This window comes from Glycine max, chromosome 10 (assembly GCF_000004515.6).
Source record: "Glycine max cultivar Williams 82 chromosome 10, Glycine_max_v4.0, whole genome shotgun sequence".
Classification (NCBI taxonomy): Eukaryota; Viridiplantae; Streptophyta; class Magnoliopsida; order Fabales; family Fabaceae; genus Glycine; species Glycine max.
The window spans coordinates 37,484,876-37,498,620 of record NC_038246.2 but is presented as its reverse complement, the minus strand read 5'-3'; the positions used below and the strand labels follow the sequence as shown (position 1 = coordinate 37,498,620).

The 13,745-nt window shown below is 32.6% G+C and overlaps 3 protein-coding genes across 3 annotated transcripts; all 3 read right to left on the bottom strand.

The window, feature by feature from the left end:
* Window positions 1–1,613: 1,613 nt before the first annotated feature.
* GER17 (germin-like protein 17) lies at window positions 1,614–2,644 on the bottom strand. Its single transcript, NM_001254649.1, has 2 exons — window positions 2,530–2,644; window positions 1,614–2,161 (listed from the first exon to the last, which is right to left on the bottom strand). The coding sequence occupies exons 1-2, from the start codon at window positions 2,642–2,644 to the stop codon at window positions 1,614–1,616; spliced, it is 663 nt and encodes a 220-aa protein (NP_001241578.1).
* A 2,990-nt stretch (window positions 2,645–5,634) lies between these two features.
* Window positions 5,635–6,775, bottom strand: GER16 (germin-like protein). The gene is made up of 2 exons (NM_001248827.3): window positions 6,540–6,775; window positions 5,635–6,432 (listed from the first exon to the last, which is right to left on the bottom strand). Exons 1-2 carry the CDS (start codon window positions 6,655–6,657, stop codon window positions 5,885–5,887), a joined length of 666 nt encoding a protein of 221 aa, NP_001235756.2. The 5' UTR covers window positions 6,658–6,775; the 3' UTR covers window positions 5,635–5,884.
* A 2,685-nt stretch (window positions 6,776–9,460) lies between these two features.
* LOC100816418 (uncharacterized) lies at window positions 9,461–13,397 on the bottom strand. The gene is made up of 3 exons (XM_003535969.4): window positions 12,788–13,397; window positions 10,720–10,887; window positions 9,461–9,737 (listed from the first exon to the last, which is right to left on the bottom strand). The coding sequence occupies exons 1-3, from the start codon at window positions 13,226–13,228 to the stop codon at window positions 9,528–9,530; spliced, it is 819 nt and encodes a 272-aa protein (XP_003536017.1). The 5' UTR covers window positions 13,229–13,397; the 3' UTR covers window positions 9,461–9,527.
* Window positions 13,398–13,745: the final 348 nt, after the last annotated feature.

The window sequence follows — 13,745 nt, the reverse complement described above, 5'->3', positions numbered from 1 at the left end:
GAGACTAAGGTTAGAGAGAGTTTAGCACGAAAGGGGAAAGAGGTGAGGTTTAGTGCGAAAGGGGAAAGAGGTGAGGAAGCGCGAAAGGATTTATTTTAACCCAAACAAATTAAGACGGTTTTTTTATTAAACCCGTCGTAAAATTAATTGAAAAAGTACATTCTAAGGCAGTTTTAATTAACCATCTTAGATTTAATGTCGTAAAATCCTATTATTGTTCAAATAATTACAAAAAAGCCACCACACATCTTTTTAAGGCGGTTCCCCCAATAACCGTCGTAGTGCCCGTGTCGTAAAACACAATTTTTCTAGTAGTGTTAGAAATGATAAATGATTAAAAAATCATTTGTATCGATAAAGATACAATGATAATTATCCAAAAAAAAATATACATGGCTAATAGTTTAAATTGATTCATTTTTTTTGTTTGAGATAATAAATCAGATTAAAATTAAGAAATATATTTGAAATGAAAATAATAATAATAAATAAAACAATTGTTTAAAGAAAATGAAAATAACTCTTAAAAACTCTCATCCAAGAAAAAAATCCTAAAATTGCTCTCATTCAAAAATAATTATTTAAAATATTTTCTTTCATGGATGAAAATTCATACTTATAATATAAGTATAAATATTCTAGTATGTGTGATGCACATGATAAATATATTTTTATATAATTAAAATTTATAGTAAATATTTTTTTTGATATATTATATTATAATTAAATTTATAATATATAAATATTTTAAATATATAAATTATGTTTTAGATTATGATAAGATATTGTATTACCGAAAATTCAATCCATTGATCCTATGCTTGCAAAATATAATTAGTGTACGTTTATAATTCCAAACGAAAATGTTAAGGATATTCTCTGTAACACTTTGTGTGATTGAAAATTATTAAACTCCATGAGTTTCAGTTCTCATGATTCTCTTTCTTAATCTATAAGTGGATCTTAATAAGTTAAGTTAGCTTGTGCATAAGAGATTAAGGGATTAAGAAGTCAATGTTCAACCATAAGAGACATATCATGATGAAAATCGATCAAAATTAAACTAATAATGTTTGTACGAATAAAATCAGATTTCACATTATTTATAGAAATCAAATTGAGCTTCTGCCACTCTTACAGGACTAAATAAATGTGTTTAAAGTTTTTTTTATTAATGTACAGGAAATTGAATAATGAAATTTATTTTCTATCAAAATAATAATTTGAGTGCCTCCAATTTTAAGATGTCCACATCTTACCAAACTGATTTAACCACTAACCAACCCGAAAGAGAAAGTGAGATGGTAAAGATCCAACCTTTATGCTGTGTTTACAACATCTATGACCACAAAACCAAAGAAATGAAAATACCCAGATAAAAGGTGACAGCTTCTACTTCATAGAATTTATATTACTCTTAACATGTACCATAATCCACGATACAATTACATCATTATTCTCGACGTAATATCAATGAGCAAAATGCAACACGGTAAGTGATACAATGAATCATAACCCTTCAAGAATTATAGGAAAAATATAGGGAAAGTAGTCTTAATTATGAAACTATTATCATAATCTTCCTCTCTGGAATATCATAAGCTCAACATAAATTAAGTCTTCTTAGGAGCAAGCTTGGCCTTGATGTCATCAACCAGTTTAGCATCAATCTGGAAGGCCTGAGAAAGAACATTATGAGGCACAGTTGGTGTTGAAGTGAAAAGAGTTGCAGCTATAGACACTGTGCCAGGGAGTTGGCTGTTGAAGGCAGAAAGCACAGAAGCAGGCTTATCCCCATTGTTCTTCTGATAGTGCACCAAACCTTTTGGGAACACAAAGATTTCACCCTTATTAATGGACTTTGAGATGAGTTTGTTGGCTGTGGTGATGAATCCAACATCTAGTTGTCCATCCAACACAAACACAATCTCAGTGGCTCGAGGGTGTGTGTGAGGTGGGTTAAGTCCCCCAGCTTTGTAGTCTATTCTTGAGAATGACACTCCCAATGTGTTGAGTCCTGGAATTTTATCCACATTGGCTGCAGTAACTACAGATCCCAATGTGTTGTTGGTAGCTCCAGGCTTGGCTAAACCAGCAAAGAAGAAATCAGCTTCTGTTACATTTGACTCAGCCTTGCAAGCAAATCCATTCACCTTCACACCTGCACATAATTAATTACACATCATTGTACTCTTTTCCTAAACACAATTTGGTACATTCATTTGTTATGTAATTCCTCCATTCCAGATTATGTGAGTTTAAGATTTTGGTACAAGTATCAAGGAATGTAATTAATTTGTTGAATTTTAAAGAAAACATTAATAACTTTCTAATATATACTATTTATCTCTCTAATTAATGACTCATTTACTCTTCCTATACACTACTCCTATTAAGTATTGATTAAGGGTAGTCTTAGAAGAAGGTATTAAATACAATTATGCAACATTGATTTTGTAAAATGACATTTGAAATATATATTTTTCTCTCTAAATCATTTTATGATCTAGAATAGAGGGAGTATATTACCTGAAGAGGGAAGTGCCACACAAAGGTCTTGAAGTGTGTCAGGGTCAGAAGCGAAGGTAAAGGAAATGGCACAGCAGAAGAAGACCAAAATTGCAAAAGTGTTTGTTGGTGACATGGTTGGGACTTTGAATAATACTTAATTGTATTGATTGCAAGAGTAAGGCTTTAGATCAATGAGTGGAAACTGAAAAGGTATATTTTTTATAGCTAGAGAGAAGAGAGTGTAATGTTTGTGTTGGATGGTGAGAAATGTGGCAAGTTACTCTCTTTATATATGCATCATTTGTAAACAGGCAGTGGTTATGGGCAGAGTAGATGGGAGAGATGTGATGGTAAAGTATTAGTGCAGTCCTTAAACTTAAATTCAAAGCAATTGTGTAAAAAGACTTGACAGGAATTCTATAAACTTTTTAAGTCCATTTCCACAGAAATAAAAATAAAAATACACTTTTTAAGTCTCTACTAGAAAAGAAAAATATTAATGTAAATAGAAATCAACGTATAGATTAGTTTGTTGCTTGCAGGGAATATGCAGACATTGACTATCTAATGAAGAGGAGTTTGGTGAGAGATGCAAGATTAAAGACAGATCAGGACTTGATCTCCATGCATTGTGGTGAACTCGAGAGCTCATCTTCTATCTTTTTTCCTCCATTTTTCTCTTTTTGCTTCCATGAAATTCAGTTCAAACAGTAAACCAATTATGTTTCTGATTTGACTATCCTTCTTATACTATTTAGTTTAATCATGATTAAATTATCAAAATAGTAATTAAAACTAATATTAGCAATCATGTTTGTGGTTCGATAGTTTTCTAATACAGTAAGTTATTTGGTTTGTAATTAAATTATCAAATAATATTAAATTAATGTAACTGTATGACCTAAATTAAAGTTTTGCAAATTCAATTTGGATTTAATTAATTATATTATCTTTTGAGTCAGTTTTAAGAGAAATTAACAGACTCAATTGCCAAACCTGAACAACCTTTGGAAATTGATGGGGGCATAGGGCCCTTTAGAAGCGACACGCACCGGTTCAGTTCCACCATTGCTTTCACTGTTAGGCCCATATGAAAAATGGTTTTTCCAAATTAGTGAAATGATAAAAATTTATTATCTTTTAAGTGGAAGATAAGATTTTTTTAACTAATTCGTTTTTTTAACTAGTTAGTTTAGTTAATCACATCAAATATGTCAACTATTTATGTTATTATAAATTATTATTTTTATTTTTTTATCCACTTAATTATTTTTCATTGATGTTTAGAAAATAATAATTAAGTAAAAATATATAATAAAAAATAATTAATACATTTGGTAATTAGAAAAGAGTTTTATAAAAAAAATTTAAAAAAAGTCTTATAATTAAAGACGAAAGAAGTATATTGGAAACGATCCATAGCTAATTCTCACATAGTTAATCTCATCCTCTCCATGGATGTAAGTTTGATTTCTCTTCAAAGCCATTAAAATCCTACTAGTGTAACTGTAATTAGGATAAAATTGTTAACTTATTGTAAAAGGGAATATGAAAATCTATGATTAATAAATAAGATTTAATTATCCTTTTGGTTCTTATTGTAATAATTTTTTATTTATGTAGTTTAAAATATTACATTTTGGTCGTTATAGTTGTAATTTGACTCTTGTTGTCTAGAATCGTCTAACGTCATTACGTTTAGATCTTTTAAGATCACTTTAAAACTAAAATTGACTATAAAAAACCAAAATAAATTAAAACAATTTTAACTTTGTAACAATTTTAAGGAATCACGATATAATGACATTAAACTTTAGACAGTAAACTAAAAGGAGTTATAAAAAATTACAACTACAAGTAACCAAAATAAGATAATAAAATATAGGAACTAATCATTTAGCTTCTAAGGTTCTAGTTTTTGAGCTCCTAACGGTCATTTTATAAGCTATTAAAGGCTTATAAGCTTAATTTTATCATATATAAATGAAAAGATAATTAAACCAATAAATAATGTTTAAACTTAATTTATTTAAATTAAATTCATTTATTATTTACCAATAATCACCTTATCATTTTGTTTGTTTAATATAAAAGAAAAACATATCTCATTCTATTCTAGTTTATTTTAAACCATGATGATATACAGTTACTCTGACATTATTGCTTTCAGATTGAACTAGTTGATCTTAATTCGTGTATCGGAACACGTCTCTTTCGGTCAGCTGCTGCTGCTGCTGCTATTATTGTTGTTGTTTGGAATCTTCCATGTTCTTAGCGGTAACGCATCACATGAGAATGAGATGCCAAAGTTTAAACCTAACGTTTTTACCGTTCAACACTCAATGCCTTACCATACCTACTGGTACAATGCAGTTAGCTAGCTGCTTCATCATCAGTTTTTCCTTGACAGAGGTTTATGAAGGTTCTGGTGCCACCATTGCTACCTAAGGGTACTGTCTAGCACAAAGATATAAAACAAAAATACACAACATACACATATGGATCAGAAATTATTGGATGGTTCGGACCATCATTTCTAAGTACTTCTTAATTTCGAAAGAACAACTAAATAAATCAAATCAAACAAAAACACACATGCATTATGCTTAAAATCTGACTCAATTTCAATGGAGTGATCCAATCAAACTTAATTGCATGCATGTGTGCACTTATAACCTGCGGCAATGAGAAAGGAGAGGAATGGAGCACACTGCAAATTATAAATGAAACTTGTGTGTACTTATAATTCATAACTTACAACTTAACAAGTTAAGCTGTCTTCTTGTCTCGAGGGGACTCTTTGGTTTTCTTTAATTTTATAAAACGGCACATGGATATTTAATCTGCATGGATATCTTTTTCTATCTAAATCACTCACTTTAGTCAGTCCATTACCTTTTTTTTTTTTCTTTTTTCTTTTTAATTATAGGTCATTGAAAAGTGAAATTAATTTTCAACAAAAAATATTTTGAGTGCCTCCAACTTTAAGATGTCCGCATCTTACCAAACTGATTTAACTACCAACCAGCATGAAAGAGAAAGTGAAGTGGTAAAGGTCCAACCTTTATTGATCAGTGTATACAAAATCAATGAACCACGAAAACAAGAAATTAATATATATACCCACAAAAAAGTTGAGAGCTTCTACAGTATATAGAATTAAATTTTGATTACTCTTAACATGTACCATAATTCCGCGATACAATTATATTATAATACTCGATACCACATCAATGAGGAAAATGTAACACCATAAGTGATACTGATACTGAGTCATAACCCTTCAAGAATTATAGGGAAAAGTATAGGGAAAGTAGACTTAAAAGACTGAATCTTGCTCTCTCTCTTGAATATGATTAAGCTCAACTTAAAATTAAGTCTTCTTAGGAGCAAGCTTGGCCTTGATGTCATCAACCTTCTTAGTATCAATCTGGAAAGCCTGAGCAAGAACATCATCAGGCACAGTTGGTGTTGAAGTGAAAAGAGCTGCAGCTATAGACACTGTGCCAGGGAGTTGGCTGTTGAAGGCAGAAAGCACAGAAGCAGGCTTATCCCCATTGTTCTTCTGATAGTGCACCAAACCTTTTGGGAACACAAAGATTTCACCCTTCTTAATTGACTTTGAGATGAGTTTATTGGCTGTGGTGATGAATCCAACATCTAGTTGTCCATCCAACACAAACACAATCTCAGTGGCACGAGGGTGTGTGTGAGGTGGGTTAAGTCCCTCAGCTTTGTAGTCTATTCTTGAGAATGACACCCCCAATGTGTTAAGTCCTGGGATTTTTTCCACATTAGCTCCAGTAACCACAGATCCCACTGTGTTGTTGATAACTCCAGGCTTGGCTAAACCAGCAAAGAAGAAATCAGCTTCTGTCACATTTGACTCTGCCTTGCAGGCAAATCCATTCACCTTCACACCTGCACATAATTAATTACACATCACTGTACTAATTTTGTTACATTTATTTGAACTATAAGAGAATAGAGGTAAATTAAAATGGTGAATAGTAATGTATATACATTACCTGAAGAGGGAAGTGCCACACAAAGGTCTTGAAGTGTGTCAGGGTCAGAAGCGAAGGCAAAGGATATGGCACAGCAGAAGATGACAAAAATTGCAAAAGTGTTGTTTGTTGGTGACATGTTTTGGATGATAATTATATATCAATTGCAAGACTAAAGCGTTAGATATCGATGAGTGGAAACAGGAAAAGTTTATTATATAGCTAGAGATAAGAGAGGAATGTTTGTTTTGGATGGTGAGAAATGTGGCAAGTTGCTCTCCTTTATATAAGCATCATTTGTAAACAGGGAATGGTTATGGGCAGAGTAGATGGAAGTAGTGATGTGATGGTAAAGTATTAATGAAGTCCTTCAACTTAAATTCAAAGCAATTGAGTAAAAATGCTTATGAGGTATTCAATAAACTGTTAAGCCTTAATTTGCGACAAAAGAAATGTACAATTTAGGTAATCAAAGGTTTCAATGTCTGAGTCTTGAATATGTAAGTACATTAAAAATACGGAAAAACTTTGTTATACATTATAGTCTTACCCAATTTAAACAGGATTGCGTACAATGAAAAATATATTTACTTTATATAAAAAAAAGATTAATTGGTATGTTGCTTGCAGGGAAAATTCGAAGATTGAGTATCCAATTAAGAGGGGTTTGGTGAGAGTTGAGAGATGTAAGATTGAGTATCCAGAGTTGCCATGCATTGTGATTAACTCGAAAGCTCATCTTCTATCTTTTTTTTTCCTCCTCTTTTTCTTTTTTCTCCAACCAAATTCAGTTCAAACAGTTCACCAATCATGTTTCTGATTTGACTGTATCTTATTATATTATTTAGTTAAATCATGATTAAATTATCAAATTAGTAATTTAAGCTAATATTGAAATTGATTATGACCTAACGTTTTTTCGAATTCAACTTTCGACTTAAATATATTATAGTAAATCCGAACAACCTTGGAGAATGGATTGGCCTTGTTTACAAGCGACACGCACAGCTTCAGTTTTACCTTTGCTTTCATTGTTATGCTTTTAGTCCTGGGCACGCACTATTATGTGTTATGAATTAGGTAAACTTGATTCTCTTGATTATCGAGGATGTAAATGTGAACTTGTAGTTCTCATTTTCTACACAGTCTCCATCAACGTCAGTGGACAGTTTCCATCAGGCATCAGAACTTCGAGAAGCCCATTTCTGTAGAGACTTTCTTGTTTCTTGTTGAACATGGAACGTAATTAACTACCCCTTTAAAATGTTGGTTTTGGTTTAAATACATGCCCATTTAATTTATAATTTCTTCCAATTTTATCCACTCTTCTTCACTTCTGCATTCATTCCAGGAACACGGTGCATGTCTAAGAATGCTTCTGCATGCCACGCAACATTGGCACATGCAAGCTTCAATCATTGCATGAAGCGGCGTTAAATATGACATTTGGCTATGGATGTTTAGGTAAACTTTTTTAGAAATACTCCTAAAAAAGAAAATTAGAAGAAAAAAATTAAATAAACTTCTTCTTTTAAGTTAAAATAAACTTTTCATTAGTTAATTTGTAGATATTATTTCATCTTTTAAAAAAATTATATGAGAAAATATTTATCAATTAATTAATGGAAAACTCAATTTAGTTTATGGAGAAATTCATTTTTTTCTCTTTATTTTTTTCTTAAAAGTATTTTTTAAAAAAATCATCCACACAGACCCTATATCTACTTGTTCTTGGGTGACTTATAACTTTTTTTTTTTTGAAAGGCAAATAAATTTTTATTTTAAAACACCTCATTTGGCAAAGTTGTGACAAAGTTCAGTGAAAAAATACAGAGAATCTAGAGATAGCTAAATACATGACAGTCCCCCAACTATCCAACAGCAAAAAAGATGTGCAAACATGCACTGCCACCCCATAATAAAATGAAATTCACCGAGAATGTACAAACATACCTAAAAACACCTTAATCTAATAATTTCCTTCACTTTATAGCGCCCAGACTGAACTATAATTGGTACCGGTATGAATATATTTCACTTTATATGCACATACGTCCAAAAATTCTATCAGTTTTCCAGCACACTTATAGTAAATTTCCTCCCTTGATATTTCTCCAAACCATACATCCACGTCTAAAATACCACCTACATAGAAAACATAATACCCACCCAATTTACAGATATAACACCACTGTGTGCTGGAAAACTGATAGAATTTGACAAAGCGTGTGCTATATCGTTTAATAAATTTAAAGTTTGAGTGCATTTTTTTTTGGCCAACATTCAATACATATCTCTCAATATGCAGTGCCTAATACTATAGACATTTCGTTGGAGGTGGGATTGGATTTAGAAAATACAGAAAATGGAAAAAGAATTTATTAATGAAAATATTTAATATTATTTTAACATTTTTAGTGATTTATTGATTATTTTTAACAATATATTAGTAGTTCATATTTAACAGGGTCATTAACTTTAATTCAAATATGCACTAAGATATTGGTATATGACTCCTTTACCTAAGCACCCTCAACAAATGCAGATATAATATAAATGACAGAGAATTGTTAGTAGTATATTATCTAACACACTTTATATCATGGGTTGAAATTTATTAAAAATTATAAATTTTGGTAAATCTCATTTTATAGATTTTAATCAACTTTAACCAAGAGTTAAGTGTGTCTAACAAAGAGTACATTACTGTGAACCCAACTCTGAAAACCAACAAACCCCACATCCACCCCAATTGTTGTTTGCTTAACCGCTGATGGTTAGTTCAAACCCAACATTCAACAGCATTGTAAACTCTCTCTTAACTCTAAAGTCTAAAATGGCATATTGGTTCAACCTTCAACGTAAAGATCAGGGTGGTCCAGACCTTGAAGATATTCTAGAGGGCGTATAAGCCCAAGCATGAAGATTTACAAAATGAGCAGTGACGAGTGAACTATACTTGTATTCATTTTTTTTGTATGATCCACAATATATCATTAATTACATAACTCATTCGAATTGATGTGTTTGCACAGTCTTGAGAGTGACTTTTTGAGCTTCATCCCTGACAGATACAAGGTTCGTTTTTATCTCATTGCAAAGTCTACCCTCTATGAGACGAATTGGCAACCACATCTTTGGCTTAACATCAACAGTGTATGAGAGAGTCGTACTAACTTGTCGGACTTGAGACTGTTCACAACTTTCGTTGTTGAAATGCTGCAAAACCATCATCATTGTCTAATTAGTGGTGTACTAGTATGCCAACCCCGTAGAATATGTGGTTTCAAAATTTCAAAATAAATATTGAAAAAGTTAAGCTAAAAGCAAAAGAGATTCCTTTTCATCAATAATATAGCTGCCAAGTTTCACATAAATCATAGCCACAACTTGGTCAATAGCCTAAAATAATCAGCAAATTTAAGTTTCCAAGATATGATAATAACCTTCACTTCTAGTTGGTCTCCAACAAAGACTAGCCATGAATGATCCATTAAGAAATTCACAATGTCAATTTTAGAAACTAAAAGTCAAGGGCATGTTTTGGGGTGGTGGCGGTGACAAAGGTGGTATTGTTGGTAGTGGTGGTGACGACAATGACATGGTGGTGAAATTGATGGTGGTGATGGAAGCAATGTCGGTGGCAACGATGGTGACAATGACGTGGTGACACTAATGGGGCTGGTGGTAACAATGTTGGTGGTGATGGTAATGTTGGTGTTGATGGTGGTGATAACAACAACGGTGGAGGTGATAGCGATGCTGGTAGTGAGGTGGTCGTGGTGGTGGCAATGACGAAGGCAGTATTTGGTGGTGGCAATGATGGTGGTGGTGGCGGTGGTAAGGGTGGTGGTAACAAAAAGTATCATTGTCGAATGTGGGAAATGTATGTTTTTTGTTAAACTAAAAATCAAATTCACAAAACCTTTTTTGTTGGTTTTGAAATTGAGTGTAATAATGTTTCGAAAATAATTTAAAAATCATTTCAACTCCTTTTTTGCCAAACACGTTTTGTTTTGAAAATTGCATTTGAAACCCAAAAACCAAAAACTCGCAAGCACTCCAAACAAGCCCTAAACATTTGAAAAATATTTATGATACAGAAACGTGCCTATACACTGATGATTTATGCAAATTAATATGATGTATTATGCTGGATCCAGAAGAATTCTAGAATTAAGGGAACAAATTAAGATCTTACCTGCAAAATAGACCATTTTCCTTCAAAGAGTTGAAAATCTCCTTCAATCATCTTGAATTCAATTTCCTGCTTCATACCAGAAGGAAGAGTCTCCAATTCTTTCTCATAACAATCTACAATTACTTTAGCATTAAATTTTATCCCAAATGCTATGTTCTGCTGTCCAATCTGTTTAGATAGTGTAACAAAAATAAATATAATTCAAGCCAAATGCATTAACAAAGAAAATTCCAAAAGATATCAATTCATAGATCAGATAACAGGTGGCAGTAAATTAGGTAAAACCATGGTTGGCCTTACTATAATGTAATCATATCCAGACTCTGTTTGGATGACCTTCTCAAAAAGTACTTATAAGAAGAAAAGAAAATGATGATAAAAAGAAATTAAATTTCTCCCATAAGTTAAAATCAACTTATCTACTTCAACTTTTAAAAAACTCTCTCATTTAACTTTTCCTAAAGCTAAGGTTTAGAAGTTGATTTTAACTTATGGAAATAGTTTAATTCATTTTATATTATGTTTTCTTCTCCTATAAGTGCATATTGAAAAATTTATCCAAACAGAATCTATAGAGTTTGATTTTAACAAGGAGTCATTCAAAATCATTCATTGTCTCCAAAACTAAGACATCAATATAAGCATAGGATCACACTATCATTTCCAAAGTAAAACACTGCACCAACTAATGCGCAATACATATCACTAACACTAGTATTCCCGTACTTTGACAGTGTAGATACATATGCATCATGCCATCATCACCCACAATGATGCCTAAAGGTGCGTTGGTTGAGGCCTGTGTTGGTGCAGAAAATGTTCAAGAACACATTCCAATATGGGTTTCTTTCCAACGGGTATTATAGTAAAATTTGCATTAGTATGTGCAAATCAAATAGCATATAGCACAAAATTCACTGTCGTGTGTGCATTGACCATCAAACAGCAAATAGAAGAAAAACTTGTGTTGTGATTCTGTTGGGAACCAAGAATTGAAATGTGAAAGAAAAGAAAGGATTTTATTGACTAGTAAGAAAAGAACAGAAAATAGGAGAGATAAGTCTCCTCCAAGGGTTTCCCCTTCACAAAAAGATTTCTCCTTTCACAAAGATCTAATGCTCAATCTACACATGAAAAGATCTCCCTCTCTCCTATCCTTATTATCCTATTTATCTCTAATAAACCCCTCTAACTAACTAACTAACTCATTAACAGACTAACTATCTTAGCTAACTTTCCCTTCTCCTTATATCCTAACAGACTCAAGCAATTTTACTGTGCTATTTGGCTTGTATTGTCCCTTAACATATTTCAAACACACCCTAAATGCTTTACAAGTCATCTGTGAAAGTCAGACAGCTCTAGTCAAACATAATGCACAATCATATATCATGAAGCTGGATGTTCCACGTCTTTAAGACAAAAGTCATTCCATCCAACATTAACACTAGTTTTTTCTTTTTTCTTATCCACTCTACTGTAAGGCAGTTGTGCGTGTCTGGTGAAAATGCTAGTAATATTTTAGGATTTAAAACTGGCTTGAAGGACCGACAATTCATGGCATACACCAAACAAATTATATAGCATTAAAACTCTGGTGTTGTGAGAGCCTCTCAATTAAGTGCTATTCTGTTAATTTACATTGCAATTTCCAGCAAGTAGGCCACAAGGACCATGAGTTCCATTATAGAGAATACAAAATAAACTATCAAGTACAGGAAGATCCCCTACATAGCAATAGCAACACAAAATTCAATTAAATTTTTATCTTTATACCTCACTGCACTAGTCCCCAGTTCTTACGAGAGTTGTCCAATACAAATAACCTCTATTCTAATGAGGACATTGGGGAATTACTCTAATCTTCTCACTTTACGTCTCCAAATTAATAAAGAATAATGGAATTCGATTCAGAAATGAAAGCAAGCCCAAAACAACCCTAGCACATTAATTGAGACTTACCAAATTAACAAATTGCCAAAAAAACATGCAACTAATTTGATAAAAAAAGAAAGAAGCAAACTTTAAGAACCCCATTTGGAGCATAACATGAGTAATAGTGATTAACCTGCAAAAGACGAGCATAATTGTCACCCTTTTGGAGCAATTGGCTGACAGCGAGGCCAGGAACAAAATCAGCCAACCTCTCATAATCGGTCAAAATGTTCCAAACAGCAGAAAGAGGAGCTTCGATGGAAATCCTGGATTGGATTCTGCGCGAGTTCTTTTCCAGCTTCATCACCTCTATGCACACCCCATCCTCAACTAAGGACTCTTCTGACACCTCATCATCTTCCAAAGTGGTGGGGTCGGATTTGGAAGCACAGTATAACAAAGATCTGAACTTGAAGGAGCATGGTTTGGGAGTGGATAGGGAATGGTGGGGCTTGAAATGAAAAGGGTGGAAGGAGTGGGTTATGGCAATGGAATTAGAAGAGAAGGAAGGGGTTGTTGGTTGAGGGAATAGGAAAACGCAGTGTGATTCTGGGGAAACAGGAATGGCGCGCATTGTTTCTGTGGTGCTCTCTTCTTAGTTCTCTAACATACCCTTTTTGTTTTTTACCTTTGCAAAACGGCATAACCACAAGTCCAACTTCTACTCCTCACCAACAAAACAAAACAAGGTATCTGCATGCCCCAGCCTAGTTTTACTGTCCAAGCCGAGAATATCTATGCTACTACAACTATTTATGGTTTTTTCAGTTAGCACTTTTTCATTGTTAGATATTAAGTTTATTTTTTTAGTTTTAGTTGATAATGTATTGATATTTTTTAATTTTGGCAGATAACTATAAATGAAAAATTGGAATTTTACATTATTTACATAATGACCCTGCTCGTGCTCGACAAGGGCCAATGCACAAATACTTAAATTTCAAATTCTCTTTTGTATATATGGTAGAAGTGGTCGTGAAACAAATTGGTCTTGTGTTGCAAACGCCAAGCTTGCTTTAGTTCATTTATAGAGAAAGAGAGCGAAAAAAAATAAAAGTAAAATTAGATGGGATTTATATTTTTATACTTTA